Genomic DNA, 17,587 nt, shown 5'->3' with positions numbered 1-17,587 from the left:
CCATCTCTACTAAAAATAGAAAGAAATTATATGGACAGCTAAAAATATATATAGAAAAAATTAGCCGGGCATGGTGGTGCATGCCTGTAGTCCCAGCTACTCGGGAGGCTGAGACAGGAGGATCCCTTGAGCTCAGGAGTTTGAGGTTGCTGTGAGCTAGGCTGACGCCACGGCACTCACTCTAGCCTGGGCAACAGAGTGAGACTCTGTCTCAAAAAAAAAAAAAAAAAAAAAATGTATCTTTAATACCAATTAGGGAGTAAATTTAGAGCTTACTTAACTGTTACATTGTCTGCTTTTGTCACATAATGCAAAATATTTTTAAGTTGGAGAGATTTCTTTACTACTTCGTAGATGTTTATAGCAAATAGACTCAAAAATATGTTCAGAATAATTGAATGGAAGTAATTCTTATTTTTTTAACAGATGGAATCATCACTTACATATGTTATAATTTTACTTTTGAAGATATTTGAATTTTCATCAGGAGTAGTATATAATAAAGGTAAGTTTCAGACTCAGTCTCTGTTTCCTCTCAGGAGTTCTCATTGCTATCTTTTCTTCATTTAGAGTTAAAATGTTTTTCTATTAGTATTTTTTCTTTACATTACCTTCCAGTTGTTTCCCAGTATTATCTATTATACTGTGGTCTAGAGGTTTCTAATAATATCACTTTGAACCTATTATTATTAAGTTGTATACATAAAGACTTTTCTCTTTTCTTAATATTTCATCACTTAGAAGTCATAGAATATTTAAAGTTTAATTTTATATTTTCAAAACTTTAAGTATTTGAACAGACATTTTAAAATTCTTTCCTCCATGAATGGTTGTGGGTAGTATGAATTGTAAACCAAATTACAACATTAGTGGATTGAGATTGGAGAGAATTTTCTGAAAGTAATACAGAGATTTAATTAGTCAATAGGACTTTTATGGTGATAAGAAGGATACAGGGAGGGCACCTTTTTCATGGGAAATTTATGTCCTGCTTTAGGTAGAAGGGGGAATGGCAGAAAGCCCTTTTTGCATCTGCTATTTCTCAGTTGCCTTCAGCTCAAAGTAATCATTGTGCCAAAGTGGCACATTTGGGGGTGGCATGTTCTGATCTCCTACAGCAATATTATGTAAAATAGATTAGTGGAGAGAGAGATAGAAGGCACTCTTGCTGCCTCTGGCTTCAATTTCATTGCTGTACAGTAGTCCCCCCTCACCAGCAGGAGATACATTCCAAGACCCCCTGTGGATAACTGAAACCGTAGATATTACCAAACCTTATATATACTGTTATTTTCTGTTACATAAATACCTATGATGAAGTTTAATTTATAAATTAGACACAGTAAGAGATTAATAATAATTAATAATAAACTAGAACAAATATAACAACATACTATAAAAAAGTTATATGAATGTGGTCTCTCTCTGTGCCTCAAAATATCTTATTGTACTGTACTCACCCTTCTTGTGATGATGTGAGATGATACAATGCCTATGTGATGAGATGAAGTGATGAGATGAAGTGAGGTAAATGACACAGGCATTGTCCATCTTTCTGATACAAACCATTTTAAGGGGTGTGAGATCAAAACCACAATGCAATTGTGTTGTGGTTTAGATTTGCATTTCTCTGGTGATTAATGATGTTGTACATTGTTTGTAAACCTTTTGGGCATTCATATGACTTCTTTTGAGAAATGCTGTTCAGATCTTTTGCTTATTTTAAAATTAGTTTATAATTATTATTTTTGCTATTGAGTAGTTTGAGCTCCTTATATATTTTGGTAATTAATCCCTTTTCAGATGGATAGTTTGCAAATATTTTCTCCAAATCTGTGGGTTGTCTCTTTACTTTGTTGATTATTTCGCCTCCTATGCAGAAGCTTTTTAGCATTATGTGATCCCACTTTTCTATTTTTTGCTTTGGTTGCCTGTGCTTTTGAGGTCTTACACCAGAAATCTTTGCCCAGACCAATGTCCTGGAGCATTTCCCTAATGTTTTCTTCCAGTAGTTTCGTAATTTCAGGTCTTAGATTCAAGTCATTAATCCATTTTGATTTGATTTTGTGTATGGTGAAAGATAGGGGTCCAGTTTCATTCTTCTGCATATAATTATCCAATTTTCCTAGCACAATTTATTGAAAAGACTGTCCTTTTCCCACTGTAAGTTCTTGGCACCTTCATCAAAGATGAGTTGGTTGTAAATGTGTGGATTTATATTTGGGTTGTCTATTCTGTTCCATTGATCCATGTGTCTGTTTTTATGCCAACACCATGCTGTTTGGGTTACTATAACTTTGTAATAAATTTTGAACTCAGGTAGTGTGATGCTTCCAGCTTTGTTCTTTTTGCTCAGGATTGCTTTGGATATTTGGGGTCTTTTGTGGTTACGTATAAATTTTAGGATTTATTTTCTGTTTCTGTGAAGAATGTCATTGGAGTTTTGATAGGGATTGCATTGAATTTGTAAATTTCTTTGGGCAGTAGTGTCACTTTAACAATATTAATCTTCCAATCCATGAACATGGAATATCTTTCCATTTTTTATGTCTTCTTCTATTTCTTTTTCTGAGTTGTATAGTTTTCCTTGTATAGATCTTTCGTTTCTTTGGTTAAATTGAGTCCTAGGTATTTAATATATTTTTGTAGCTATTGTAAATGGGATTGCTCTTTCAATTTCTTTTTCAGATTATTTGCTGTTGACATATATAAATGCTACTGATTTTGTATACTGCAACTTTACTGAATTTGTTTATCAGTTCTAACAGTTTTTTGGTGGAGTCTTCAGGTTTTTATAGTTATAAGATCATGTCATCAGCAAACAAGGCTAATTTGACTTCTCCCTTTCCAATCTGGATGCCATTTATTTCCTTCTCTTGCCTAATTGCTCTGGCCAGGACTTCCAGTATTATGGTGAATAATGGCAGTGAAAATGGGCAACCTTGTCTTCTTCTAATCTTTAAAGAAAAGGCCTTCAGTTTTTCCCCATTTAGTAAATGTTAGCCATGGGTTTGTCACAGATGGCCTTTATTATTTTGAGGTATGTTCCTTCTATACCCATTTTGATGAAGGTTTTATCATAAAGGGATGTTGAATTATCAAATGATTTTTTCACATTTATTGAAATAATCTTATGGTTTTTGTTCTTGATTCTGTTAATGTGGTGTATTACATTTATTGATTTGTATATGTTGAACCAGCATTGCATCATTGGAATGAATCCCACTTGATCATAGTGAATTATCTTTTTAATATATTGTTGGATTCAGTTTGCTAGTATTTTGTTGAGGATATTTGCATCTATATTCATTGGGGATATTGACCTATAATTTTCTTTTTTTGTTGCGTCCTTGTTTGGTTTTGGTATCAGGGTAATGCTAGCCTTGTAGAACAACTTTGGAAGTATTCTCTCCTCTTTAATTTTTTTTTTTAAGTATTCGAGTAGGATTGGTATTAGTTCTTCTTGAAATCTTTGGCAGAATTCAGCAGTGAAAGCAGCAGGTTCTGGGCTTTTCTTTGATGGGGGACTTTTTATTACAGCCCCAATATCATTATTCATTTTTGATTTGTTGAGGTTTTCTATTTCTTCATGGTTCAATATTGGTAGGTTGTATGTGTCGAGGAATTTATCCATTTCTTCTAGGTTTTCCAATTTTTTTGGCATATAGTTCATAATAGTCTCTAATAATTCTTTGTATTTCTGTGGTGTCAATTGTTAAGTCTCCTTTTCCATTTCAGATTTTGTTTGGGCTTCTCTCTTTTTTTTCTTAGTATAGCTAAAGGTTTGTTGATCTTGTTTATCTTTTTTAAAAACAACTTTTTGTTTCATGGGTCTTCTGTATTTTTATCTGAATTTTACTTATTTCTGCTTTGATCTTTATTATTTCTTCCACCAATTTTGAGTTTGGTTTGTTCTTGCTTTTCTAGTTCCTTGAGGTGTATCACTAGGCTGTTAATTTGGAGTCTTTCTACTTTTTTGATATAGGCATTTATTGCTATAGACTTCCCTCTGAGTACTGCTTTTTATGTATCCCATAGATTTTGGTGCATTGTATTTTTATTTTCATTTGTTTCAAGAATTTTTAAAATTTCCTTCTTATTTTCTTCATTGACTCATTGTTCTTTCTGGATCATGTTGTTTAATTTCCATGTGTTTGTGTATTTTGTGACATTCCTCTTGTTATTGACTTCTAGTTTTACTCCATTGTGGTCAGAGAAGATACTTGATAAGATTTCTGTTTTTTAAAATTTGTACTGACTTGTTCTGTGGCCTGAGATATGGACTATACTGCAAAATGTTCCATGTGCTGATGAAAAGTATGTGTATTCTGTAGCAGTTGGGTGAAATGCTCTGTAGATGTCAGTTAGGCCTATTAGATCTAATAGCTGGTGTTTCTTTGTTAATTTTCTGTCTGGATGATCTATCCATAACTAAGCATGGGGTGATAAAGTCTACTGCTCTGATTGTATTAAAGTTTATCTCTCCATTTAGGTCTATTAATATTTGCTTTATACATTTGGGAGCTCCAGTTTGGAGTACGTAGATAATGTTATATCCTTTTGCTGAATTTACTCATTTATCATTATATAGTGACCTTGTCTTTTTTTTAAATAGCCTTTGATTTGTAGTCTATTTTATCTGATAAGAGTATAGCTACTCCTGCTCTTTTTTGGTTTCCAGTTGCATATATTAATAATATCTTTTTCCACCCCTTCACTTTCAGTCTATGTGTGTTTTTATAATTGAAGTGGGCTTTTTGAAGGCAGCTTATATTTAGATCTTGTTTCTTTATCTATTCATCCACTGTATGCCTTTTAACTGGAGAATTGAGACCATTTACATTCATTGTTATTATTGATAAGTATGGACTTACTACTGCTATCATATTGCTTGTTTTCTGGTTGTTTTGAGACTCCTCTCTTCCTTTCTTCCTGTCTCCCTTTGCAGTTAAGTGAATATATCTGGTAGTATGTTTTAATTTGTTGCTTTTTATTTTTAGTGAATCTATTATAGGTTTTTTATTATCATAAGGCTTACAAAAGCATTTTATAGATATAGCAAGTTATATTAAAGAGATGACAACTTATCTTACAATACAAATAAAAGAATAGAAATAAACAAAAACAAAAAACACAAAAAATTCTATACTTTAACTCCATCTTTCCCCACTTTGACTCTTAGTTGTCTCAATTTACATATTTTTAAATTATGAATACCTTTGTCTTAACAGGTTGCTGTAGCTATTATTCTTTCTCAAAGATTTATCTTTTAGGCTTCATGCTAAAGTTATGGGTGGATTGCACATCACAAATATAGTACAGTATTCTGGATTTGTCCATGTACTTAATTTTACCAGTGGATTTTATACCTTAAAAATTTTTCTTTTGCACATTAGTATTTTTTTCTTTCAGATGGAAGAGTTTCCTTTAGGATAATATTTCTTGGAAGATGGTCTAGTGGTGATGAATTCTCTCAGCTTTGTGTGTCTGTGAAAGTCTTTAGCTCTCCTTCAAATTTGCATGACAAATAGTCTTGGGTTGCAGTTCTATTCTTTGTGCACTTTGAAAATATTGTTCCACTCGGTCTTGGCCTGTAGAGTTTCTGTGGAGAAGTCTGTTGTCGGCTGAATTGCAGCACCTTTATTTGTTTTTTGCTTCTTATCTCTCACTGCTTTTAGGACCTTCTCTTTGTCCTTGACCTTTGAGAGTTTGATTATTAAATGCCTTGGGGTAGTCTTATTTGGGTTCAATCTGTTTGGTGATCTAAAAGCTTCCTATACATGGGTATCTATATCTTTCTCAAGTTTTAGAAAGTTTTCTGTTATTATTTCTTTAAATCTTTCTACTCCTTGTTCTTGTTCAGTTCCCTCTTGAACATTAATTATTCCTAGATATAATCTTTTGAGGTAACTTTCTATATTTTGTAGGTGTTCTTCATTTCTTTTCATTCTTTTTTCTGTTTTCTTCTCTGGATGTATATTTTCAAATAGCCAGTCTTTGAGCTAATTCTTTCCTGTGCTTGGTTCATCCTGCTGTTGAAAATCTCTTGAATTTTTCATTTCAGCAAATATTTTTCTTAGTTTCAAAATTTCTATTTTTTCCTATTATTTTAATTTCTTTGCTAAATTTCTGAATTGCTTTTCTGTGTTATGTTGGCAATCACTGAATTTTCTTAAAACTGCTATTTCAAATTCTTGGTCCAAGAGCTCACAAATTGCCATTTCATCATGGTGAGTCATTGAATTTTTGCTTTGTCCTTTTGGAGATGTCATGTTTTCCTGTTTGCTGTTGTTTCTTGTGAGTACAAATCTCTGCCTCTGCCTTGAAGGATTAGTTACTTATTCCAGTTTTCTCTGTCCAGCTTGTTTGTGTTTTCTTTGAATATATTTACTTAGCAAATCTTCACTGCTAGGTTGCTGCCTCCTTTTCTAGGTGGTACCTTAAGTGCAGGTTTGCCTTGGTTCTAGCAAATGATCAGAGCACTGCCTATCCCAAATGGGGGAGGTCCCAAAGGGATAATCCTGGCAGTGTGGGAAGGTTGGTTCTAGGGGTTCATAGGGAAAATACCTCCTATAGTCTCTCTTATTTGGAACATCTCCTTTGGCTGAGATAGAGAGTAGAGTTTACAGTCTGGGTCTGGTAGTCTCATCTCCTCTGTTTGTCTCTGCCTATCCCCAGAGATATTTCTACCTTCAGGCGGTCATGATGCTATCCATGGGTTAAAGCAAGGACAGGTCTCCTGACAGGCAATCCAAGAAGGTGGGGAAACTGCTTGACCATCTCAAGAGTTGAGGGGAGGTTTTCCACATGGTTGCTGCCTGGCAGAATGGGTAAGGGTGCTTCACAGATATGGAAGTCTGGATCTTCTATTGTCTGCTCAGAGTTTCTCCACTTCTCTGTGGCCCCAGGAACTGGCTCATCCACATACTTGAGCTCTGATTGTTGCTGGTGAAGATCTTGGTGCTGTATTTTTGTTTTTGTTTTTTTGTCAGGGGAATAGAAGACGACTTGCCTCATGCTGCCATTTTGGAACCAGCAAGTAATTTTATTTTTATCTCTAATTTAAATCCAATCTTTGACATTGTTCTTCCTCTGTCCCTAGATGTATATTTGGGCTGGCTTCAAGACTTACTTGGTTATAAGTAGGTGATTCAAGTGGTTGGTTCTCCAAGCATTTCAGATTTCAAAAAACAGCTTTGCATTGTAATTGTTGTAAAATGTCCAAGCTCATGTAACAGTTAAAACTTAATTCTTGTTTTATATTTGAAGTGTCCTCCCTTCATCCTGTTTGGGCTTCTGTTGGTGGGAAACCTGTAGTTAAAGAAGAAAGGTTAAGATCAGCTTTTCCTTTTCTCCACTTAGTGTTTAGGTTCCTTTTCACTGTCTTGCTAACTTTAGGTTTGACCTTTACTGCTCCAGGGCTGTAGCCAGGGAGGGGTAAGTGGAGGCAGTAGTATAGTTCCGACCTAACTGGTTCTGATGTGACCATCTGACACCTGCACCTTCTGATTCCAGCAGAGGTGTAAAACTGACCTCAGTCTCTGGTCACTTGAGTGAGTTCTTCACAGCCTCCTCCCTTTCATTATGTTATCAGGAATCTCTTATCTACAGTTCTTCTAACAAAGGCAAACTTCTCCATTCTCACTGGTCATTTATTCCTTTGTCAGCTCCTAAAACTCCAGCTTTGCCTTTAAATTCTTTCTGTTGAGATCCAGTTGCCACTAGGAGACACCTGTGAGGACAGGATCCTAGATGACCCCAAACTAGTTCCTTCTCACAAGTGGCCTACATATGGCCACAGGAAGCTTTTGCCCTAGCAAATTTTGGTTGTGCAGGATTCCCAACACAGCCATCTCTTTTTTTTTTTTTTTTTTCAAACCATCTCCTTTTCTCTTCACCAAATCATCTCTTGTCTTTTAGATTTTCTAAGCAGGACTCTGAGTTTGTGTCCCAAACTGCAGGGATACATGTTATATTTTTGAGCGTGCCCTTGATAGCCTCTTTCCTCAGACCCAAGGTAAGGAAAAGCGATACTCTTTCCAACATCTTCATATCAGTAGCTCTCTCTCAAAACATAAATTCTCTCTGCAATCTCCAATTTCTCACCCTTCTATACCCTCATCAAGGGTGAGGAGTTGAAGTATCAAGAACTGGTATTTGTCTAACTCTAAGAATTTTGCATCCTCATCTAGCCTGTGGTATCTCAGTGCTTCAGCCAAGACTTTCTTTTTAGTGTCCTGATACCACATCTTTAAAAAGAAAAACAATGGTGGAAGATTTAAATTTTACCTAAAGTGGATTTAAAGTATATAATTATAATTCCTATTCTTTAAAAATATTTTTTCAGTTCTAAAAATATGATGCTTTTAATGGAAATTCTTCTTATCAGTGACCTAAAAATATATATGTATATATTTTATTATTTAGATGTTACGGAGAAACGCTTTGCTTGTTCTAGCAAAGGGTTCCCCAAAGTGAATGAAATAATCAAGTTGTATCTTTCCTCAGAAAACTTGGTAAGTTCCACTCATAGCATGTATTATGACCCTTCACATTCCTTTGAAGTCCATATGTAAAACTAATTGGGGAGGTGAAACTCTATATAAATAATAATCTTTTCTACCTTGCTATTCCACATCCACTTGGATTAGGTAAAATATTTCATTTAGCCCTGCCTTGGGTGCTTTTGCATTCTTTTTTTTTTTTTTTTAAATGCCTCCTCCCTCCTTTTTTAAAAGATTGGCTATAACAGTCATTTTTTATGGGGTTGATTTGTCCTTTTGAAGTTTGACAGATGTAGCCTATTAGAGAAAAGAAAGTCACCTCACATGACCTTGAGAAAGAATCTTTTCCTTGTATAACAAGTGCCACATTGCAGTTGTCTTTTTGGATAAGGGATGATATGATCCTTTGGTTAAAATAATGGAGATTTCTTCAAGAAACACAGAAGAAAATAAAATAAAGCATACTGTTAACATAGCCATGATAGCAAAACCATAAGTTAATAAAAAATGTATAGATTACCTAAAAATCTATGATAAATATAACAAAAACAAAGAAAAACTCCCCATGAGAACAAATGCATTTATCCCTAAGTCTGCTTTGACTTAGATCCCAATTCTTTCTTGATATGCCAAATATATATTTAAGGTTTGTACTTGCAACTATTATGAAGTGCAAGCCCTTTGAGTCAAAAATGCCATGGTTATTTGTGGTTATATATTGTGGAAAAAGAATGGGCTTTGAATAAAGACAGACTTACAGAGCTGGTGTCAGATCTTGGTCCAGCCATTTATGTTCTGTGTGCCTTGGGGCAGGTTACCTAACCTCTCTGAACATCATTTTTTTCCTCTTAAAAGAGAATTATAACCTATGTTTTGGATAGTTGTGGTGTGATAGTTCTAGTAGTAGTAGCATTAGAAATATTATTAATAGCTAACATTTACAAAGTATGTATATCAAGCATTTTTCAAAGTGTTTTATGTTCATTATGACACTTAATCTTCATATTTAATCTTCCTTGAGGTAAGTACATTGTCCTTTTACTTGATAACACTGTTGAAAATTGTACTCCCCTCCTAAACTCCTATACTTTCAAACTGCCTTCCCTGCTTTATTCTTATAATTTATTCTGCATTTATTTTACTTGTTCTATTTTCTCCTTCGTTCATCTACTAACCATCCACCAATCCATCCATCCTGTTTGTCTCCTTGCCAATCCACATTCAAATGTAAATTCCCCAAGGGTCTGTTTTAGTCACTTCCTATGCCTATCACCTATAACACTGGCAATTCATAGTAAGGACCCAGTAGATATTTTTGGAATGAATGTGTTTCCTTATATTTTAGATAGGGAAACTGAAACTCAGATAGAGAACTTGTCCAAAGTGATCATTACTACTAGGAGAACTAATGGAAATAAAGCTTTTAGTATGTGTTTCATGTTAGTTTTCAGTAAAATCCACTATTTGTGATTGCTACATTTTCACATACCTTCTCAAAATTAGGAAATAGTCCGTAAAAATGAAGTAAGATGAGCTTTGCTTCCTTTTTAATTTATACACAAAATAATATTTTAATAAAATTCAAATTTCTATATGTGATAGCATGTGGCTTTGAGTCTGTGTTTACTTCACATATTATAATAACTATTACCATCTCTATTATCAAAAAGGTTATTATAAGGATGAAACCTTTATGACACTAGCATAATAGGTTACTGAGTTCTGAAAGTATACTTTTAAAATTAGATATTTTTTTCCTAGCTACAGATGGGAATTACTAAAGGTAGCAGTCTTTAGCAGCATCTACTTTTCACAGAGTAGTGTCTTAATTTAAAAGTTTTACTTTTAAATTAATATAATATGTGTCTATCAAATTATTATTACATTTTTTCTCTCTTTCCTAAAGAAAATCCAGTGTTTTTTCCAAACTGAAAATGAGATTTCTTCAAAGGGAATGCTGAGTGTGTTCACATCAGGAGGACTTGCTCCCAGCTTGGGAATCATGAATAGTACATATAATGGCATCTTCCACTTTAATTTATCATTGGTAATTATATTTTATTTTATTCTGTGATATGTTAGTAGCAAGAATCATACTCTTCTTCCTTATAGGATGTTTTCTTAAAAAATAGGTAGTTCGGTAATACTACAACTATGTATGTTTTAAACCCAATAATACAGTGTTATACTTTTTACCTTATATAGTCGTATATTTTTATAGAAATTAAAAGAAGAAAAAATATTTTTTGTCTCGTTTACCTACACATTACTATTTATACTGTTCTTCATTCTTTTCTGTAGCTACAAGTTGCCATCTGGTGTCACTTTCCTTCAACTTGAAGAACTTCTTTTATCATTTTGTACAGTACAGATCTGCTGGCAATGAATTCTCTGGGCTTTTTTCCACCTTGAAAGTGTATTTATGTTTTTGAACAACTTTATTAAGATATAATTCATGTACCATACAATTCACCTATTTAAAGTATAAAATTAAGTGATTTTAGTATATTCATAGAGTTGTGCAACCATCACTATTATCTAATTCCAGAACATTTTAATCACCCTGAAAAGACAGCCCATAACTATTAACAGTCACTCCCCATTGTCTCCTCTACTTCCCAGCCCTAGGAGACCACTGATCTTCTATCTCTATAGATTTGCTTATTCTGAACATTTTATGTAAATGAAATATAATATGTAGTGTTTGTGACTGGCTTCTTTCAGTTGCATAATGTGTTCAAGATCCATCCCTGCTGTGGCATATATCAGTACTGCATTCCTTTTTATGGCCGAGTAATATCACATTGTATAGATAACACATTTTGTTTATCCATTTATCAGTTGAACATTTGGGTTGTTCCATTTTTTGGCTATTTTGAGTAATGTTGCTATGAACATTTATGTAAAGGTTTTTGTGTGAAAATATGTTTTCATTTCTCCTAGATACATAGCTAGGAATGGAATTGCAAAGTCATATGGTAACTCCATCTTTAACTTTTTGAGGAACTACCAGACTGTTCTCTAAAGTGGTTGTGCTATTTTACATTTCCACCAGCAGTTTATTAGGGTTTCAATTTCTCCACATCCTCACCAACACTTTTTTCATCTGTCTTTTTTTTAATAGCCATATCCTAGTATGGATATTAGTAGGTATAAAGTGCTATCTCATTATGGTTTTGATTTCCATTTTCCTAATGACTAATGATGTTGAGTATCTTTTCATGTACTTACTGGCCACTTGAATATCTTTGGGGGAATACCAATTTGGATTCTTTGCCCATTTTTAAAAGGGTCATTTGTCTTTTTATTATTGAGTTGTAAAAGTCCTTTATATAGTCTAGATAGAAGTCCCTTATCAGACATGATTTACAAATATTCTCTCCCATTTTGTGGGTTGTCTTTTCACTTTCTTGATAGTGTCCTTTGATGCATGAAATTTTTTTGATGGAAGTCCATTGCATCTATTTTTAATTCTGTTTCTTGTGCTTTTGGTGTCATACATAGAAAACCATTGCCTGATCCAAGGTCATAAAAATTTATCGCTATGTTTTCTTCTAGGAGGCTTATAATTTTAGCTTTTACATTTAAGTCTTTGATGCATTTTGAGTTCATTTTTGTATAGGATGTGAGGTAGAAGTCCATATTCCTTCTCTTGCATGTGGATATTCAGATGTCCTAGCACCATTTATAGAAAAGACTGTTAATCTTTTTCAATTGAACCATTTTGGCACTTTTGTTCAAAATAAGTTGACCATAAATGTGTGAGTTTATTTCTGGATTCTCAGTTCTATTGCATTGATCCACATGTCTATTGTTCTGCTAGTATCGTGTTGACTTGATATTGTTACTTTGTACTAAGTTTTTTTTTTTTTTTCAGCATATTATGGGGGTACAAATGTTTAGATTACGTATATTGCCCTTGCCCCACCCAAGTCAGAGCTTCAAGTGTGTGCCCCCCTTAGATGATGTGCACCGCACTCATTATGTGTGTTTATACCTATCCCCTCCTCCCCCGTCCCATCTGCCCAACACCTGATGAATGTTATTACTATATGTGCACTTAAGTGTTGATCAGTTAAAACGAATTTCATGGTGAGTACATGTGGTGCTTGTTTTTCCGTTCTTGGGATACTTCACTTAGTAGAATGGGTTCCAGCTCTATCCAGGATAATACAAGAGATGCTATATCACCATTGTTTTTTGAGGCTGAATAGAACCCCATGGTATACATATACCACATTTTCTTAATCCACTCATGTATTGATGAAAACTTGGGTTGTTTCCATAGCTTTGCAATTGTGAATTGTGCTGCTATAAACATTCAAGTGCAGATGTCTCTTTAATAGAATGTCTTTTGTTCTTTTGGGTAGATGCCCAGTAATGGGATTGCTGGATCAAATGGTGTGTATTAAGTTTTGAAATCAGGAAGCATAAGTCCTCCAACTTTGTTCTTTTTTCCCCAAGATTGCGTTTGCTAGTGTGGGTCCCATGAGTTTCTTTATGGATTTTAGGATAAGCTTATCAATTTCTACAAAGTAGCCATCTGGAATTCTGTTAGGGGGATTGTGTTGAATCTGTAGATAAATCTGGGTGATATTATCATCCTAATTATATATATCTATTTATTTTAGCATATTACGGGGGTATAAATTTTTGGTTACATATATTCCCTTTGCCCCGCCCAAGTCAGAGCTACAAGCATGTCCATCTCCCAGATGGTGCACACCACACACATTAGGGGTGAATATACTTATCCCCTCCTTCCCCTCAACCTGCCTGACACCCAATGAATGCTACTACTATATATGCACGTGAGTGTTGATCAATTAATACCAATGTGGTGGTAAGTACAGGTGGTGCTTGTTTTTCCATTCTTGTAATACTTCACTTAGTAGAATGGGCTCCAGCTCTATCCAGGATAGTACAAGAGGTGCTATGTCATCATTGTTTTTTGTGGCTGAGTAGTATTCCATGGTATACCTATACCACATTTCATTAATCCATTCATGTATTGATGGGCACCTGGTTGTTTCCACATCTTTGCAGTTGTGAATTGTGCTGCTACAAACATTCGAGTGCAGATGTCTTTTTTTCCCTTTGGCTAGATGCCCAGTAATGGGGTTTCTGGATCAAATTGTAGTTCTACTTTTAGCTCTTTGAGGTATCTCCATATTTCTTTCCATAGAGGTTGTACTAATTTACAGCCCCACCAGCAGTGTATGAGTGTTCCTATCTCTCTGCATCTATGCCAACATTTGCTGTTTTGGGGACTTTTTGACAAAAGCCATTCTCACTGGACTTAAGTAATACCTCATTGTGGTTCTGATCTGCATTTCCCTGATGATGAGAGATGTTGAGCATTTTTTCATATGTTTGTTGGCCATTAGTCTGTCTTCTTTTGAAAAGTTTCTGTTCATGTCCTTTGCCCACTTTTTGATAGGGTTGCTTGATTTTTTTCTTGCTGATTTTCCTGAGTTCTATATAGATTCTAGTTATCAGCCTTTTATCGGATGTGTAACATGCAAATATTTTCTCCCATTCTGTAGGTTGTCTGTTTGCTCTTGTAATAGTTTCCTTGGCTGTGCAGAAGCTTTTTAATTTGATCAGGTCCCATTTATTTATTTCTGTTGTTGCTGTGATTGCCTTTGGGGTCTTCTTCATAAATTCTTTCCCTAGGCCGATGTCTATAAGAGTTTTTCCAACATTTTCTTCTAGAATTCTTATAGTTTCATGCCTTAGGTTTAAGTCTGTTATCCATCATGAGTTTTTTAAGTCTGTTATCCATCATGAGTTGATTATTTTGCGAGGTGAGAGGTGTGGTGGATCCTGTTTCAGTCTTCTACATGTGGCTATCCAATTTTCCCAGAACCATTTATTGAATAAGGATTCTTTTCCCCAGTGTATGTTTTTGTCTGCTTTGACAAAGATCAGATGGCTATATGAGGATGGTTTTATATCTGGGTTGTCAGTTCTCTTCCATTGATCTATGTCTCTGTTCTTGTGTGCCATCTTAATAATGTTATGTGTCCCAATGTATGAACATTTATTCCCATTTATTTAGATCTTTAATTTCTTTCAATAATGTTTTACATTTTCAGAATATAAGTTTTGTACTTCTTTTGTTAATTTTGTTTCTCACATTTTATTCTTTTTGGTGCTGTTGTAAAGGGAATTGCTTTCTTAATTTCATTTCCAGATTGTGCAGTGCAAATGTATAGAGATACAATTGATTTTTTTCATATTAATCTTGTATCCTGAAAACTTGCTGTACTTTTTATAAGTTCTAATAGGTTTTCAGTGGTCTCCTGAATTTTGTTTCTGAATGAGAAGTCAGCTGTTAATTTTATTATTGTTTCCTGTGCATAATGTGTCATTTTTCTCTGGATGCTTTTAAGATTTTCTCTTTGTAAGGTCATTCTGTAACAAAGGCACATGTACCCAAATGTTTATAGCAGCACAATTCACAATAGCAAAGATGTGGAAACAACCCAAATGCCCATCAATACATGATTGGATTAGTAAACTGTGGTATATGTATACCATGGAATATTACTCAGCTATAAGGAATGATGAAGATACGACATCTCTATGGTTCTCCTGGAGAGAGTTGGAACCCATTATATTAAGTGAAGTATCCCAAGAATGGAAAAACATGCATCACATGTACTCACCAGAAAATTGGTTTCCCTGATCATCACCTAAATACAAATCTGGGAACGACACTAATTGGACATCAGACTGAGGTGGGGGGGTGGGGGAGGGGATGGGGGTATGCCTACACAATGAGTGCATTGCGCACTGTTTGGGGAGTGGTAACACTTGAAGGTGCTGACTCGGGAAAGGGGGGGTGGGGAAAAAATATGAAACTATTGTTTTTAACTTGCACTGTTCACTTAATAATTTATCATGAATAAAATAAATAAATAAATAAATAAATAAATAAAAAATTTAAAAAAAATTAAAAAAAAAGATTTTCTCTTTGTATTTACCCAGTTAAGGTTATCTGGTCTTCTTGAAGTATAAGTTTACCAGATTTGGAAAGTTTCTGCCATTATTTCTCCAAAAATTTTTTCTTCCCTTTTCTCCATTTCTTTTCCTGCTAGGACTCCAATTATGCACATTTTGGAACACATGACATTGTCCTAGAGGTCTCTAAGACTGTTCATTTTTTTAAATCATTTCCTTCTTTTTCATATCAGATAATTTCAATTGCTGTATCTCTGAATTCACTTATTCATTCTTTTGCCATCTCTAACTTGCCATTGAATTTGCTTAGTAAATATTTCACTTCAGTTATTATGCTTTTCAGCCTCATTATTGCCATTTGGTTTTATTATTATATTTTTCATTTCTGTGTTGAGATTCTCTATCCATTCCCATGTAATGACAATATTTTCCTTAAATCTATGTATGTATTTGCAATACTCCTTTGAAGTCTTTGTCTGCTATCTGGACTCACTCTGAGTCAGTTTATTGTCTACCTTTTTTTTTTTCCTGAATATGTTACACTTTCTTGTTTCTTTTCATGTCTTGTTTTTGGTTGAAAACTGACATTGAAGATAATAAGCTGTAGCAACTCTGTGTTCTCTTATGTTATTCTGAAAAATTGCTGTTCTTATTGTTATTCTAAAGGGCAGATAACTTTCCTTGGTAAAAATTGCAAACTATCTTACCTGTGATTTTGACAGCTGATATCTCTCTTCTTTTAGTTCCCACAGCTGATTTTTAAAAACTGGTCTTCTAGGAATGTCCTCTGCACCTTTATTTCCCAAGTATTTGGGCAGAGTTTATATTTAAATCTTGGAACTCATCATTCTTGCAGTTTCCTTACTCCTGGGATTTTCCTCTTAACTTCCCAAATCCTCTGCCAACTCCAAGCTCTGTCTCTGACACTTTATTTTTTTATTTTTTTTTTTTGAGACAGAGTCTCACTCTGTTGCCCAGGCTAGAGTGAGTGCCGTGGCGTCAGCCTAGCTCACAGCAACCTCAAACTCCTGAGCTCAAGCGATCCTCCTGTCTCAGCCTCCCGAGTAGCTGGGACTACAGGCATGCACAACCATGCCCGGCTAATTTTTTCTATATATATATATATATTTTTAGCTGTCCATATAATTTCTTTCTATTTTTAGTAGAGATGGGGTCTCGCTCTTGCTCAGGCTGGTCTCGAACTCCTGAGCTCAAACGATCCGCCCACCTCGGCCTCCCAGAGTGCTAGGATTACAGGCGTGAGCCACCGCGCCCGGCCAGTCTCTGACACTTTAGACCAGTAATACTTCAACTTTGTGCTACCTGACCTTGGTTGTATGGTATTCCATTATGTGGCTATGTTATTATGGATAACTCATGAACATTTTCATTATTTCCAATCTTCTGCTATTATAAACAATGATACAAAAATATCCATGAATATATTTTATTGCATACATATGTGAGTATACTGTAGGAAAAATTCCTGACAGTGAAGTTGCTAGGTAAAGGGTATATGCTTTTTGTTTAATTTTTTACAAGATAGAATAGAATATGAAAATATAAGTGTTGCTATTAACATTGTAAAACATTGTTTTCTGTTGTCTTCTTTATTCAAGTTTAGTGACCGGGTTTTCTGGTTGATTGATATTCCTAGAGAAAACATCACACAAAACACAGGTAAGAGTGATCTGAATTCGTGCTTTTACTCATAGGTCTGAATTAATAAATTTAGCAAATAAAAAATATTTACTGTATTAAAAATTATTTTTTATCCTATGTAAATGTTCCACGTGGTATTGGTGACATGCTTACCAAAATTTATTTGTAATTCAAATTCAAATTTAATTTGGCTTCTTGTAATTTATCTAACAATCCTATTATAGATTGTTCTGACATACATAACATTAACATTATCCTTTATTTAAAGTAAACTTATTTTCTAGAACTTGGAAATTATAGTATTGAGAAGTTTGGACACTAATTAATTTTGCTGAAAAAGAATCAATCTTAAGGCTGTATATATAACATGTTATTTTCTTATGGAGTCTACTATTAAGTGTTATGTGGCAGTGTAGCTTTATATGCTACTGTATATACACAGATGAAAAGAGGAG

General features: G+C 34.3%; 1 protein-coding gene across 1 annotated transcript in view; it reads left to right on the top strand.

Moving 5' to 3' along the window:
* The first annotated feature begins 426 nt into the window (after positions 1 to 426).
* Positions 427 to 17,587, top strand: part of CATSPERB (cation channel sperm associated auxiliary subunit beta) — a 100,397-nt gene continuing 83,236 nt past the window's right edge. Inside the window, exons 1-4 of the mRNA XM_069493087.1 lie at positions 427 to 505; positions 8,428 to 8,516; positions 10,411 to 10,551; positions 17,090 to 17,150. Coding sequence (XP_069349188.1) covers positions 427 to 505; positions 8,428 to 8,516; positions 10,411 to 10,551; positions 17,090 to 17,150 — 370 coding nt within the window. The remainder of the gene's footprint in view (positions 506 to 8,427; positions 8,517 to 10,410; positions 10,552 to 17,089; positions 17,151 to 17,587) is intronic.

This window comes from Eulemur rufifrons, chromosome 2 (assembly GCF_041146395.1).
Source record: "Eulemur rufifrons isolate Redbay chromosome 2, OSU_ERuf_1, whole genome shotgun sequence".
Lineage (NCBI taxonomy): Eukaryota > Metazoa > Chordata > Mammalia > Primates > Lemuridae > Eulemur > Eulemur rufifrons.
This window is presented reverse-complemented; position numbering and strand designations above follow the sequence as displayed.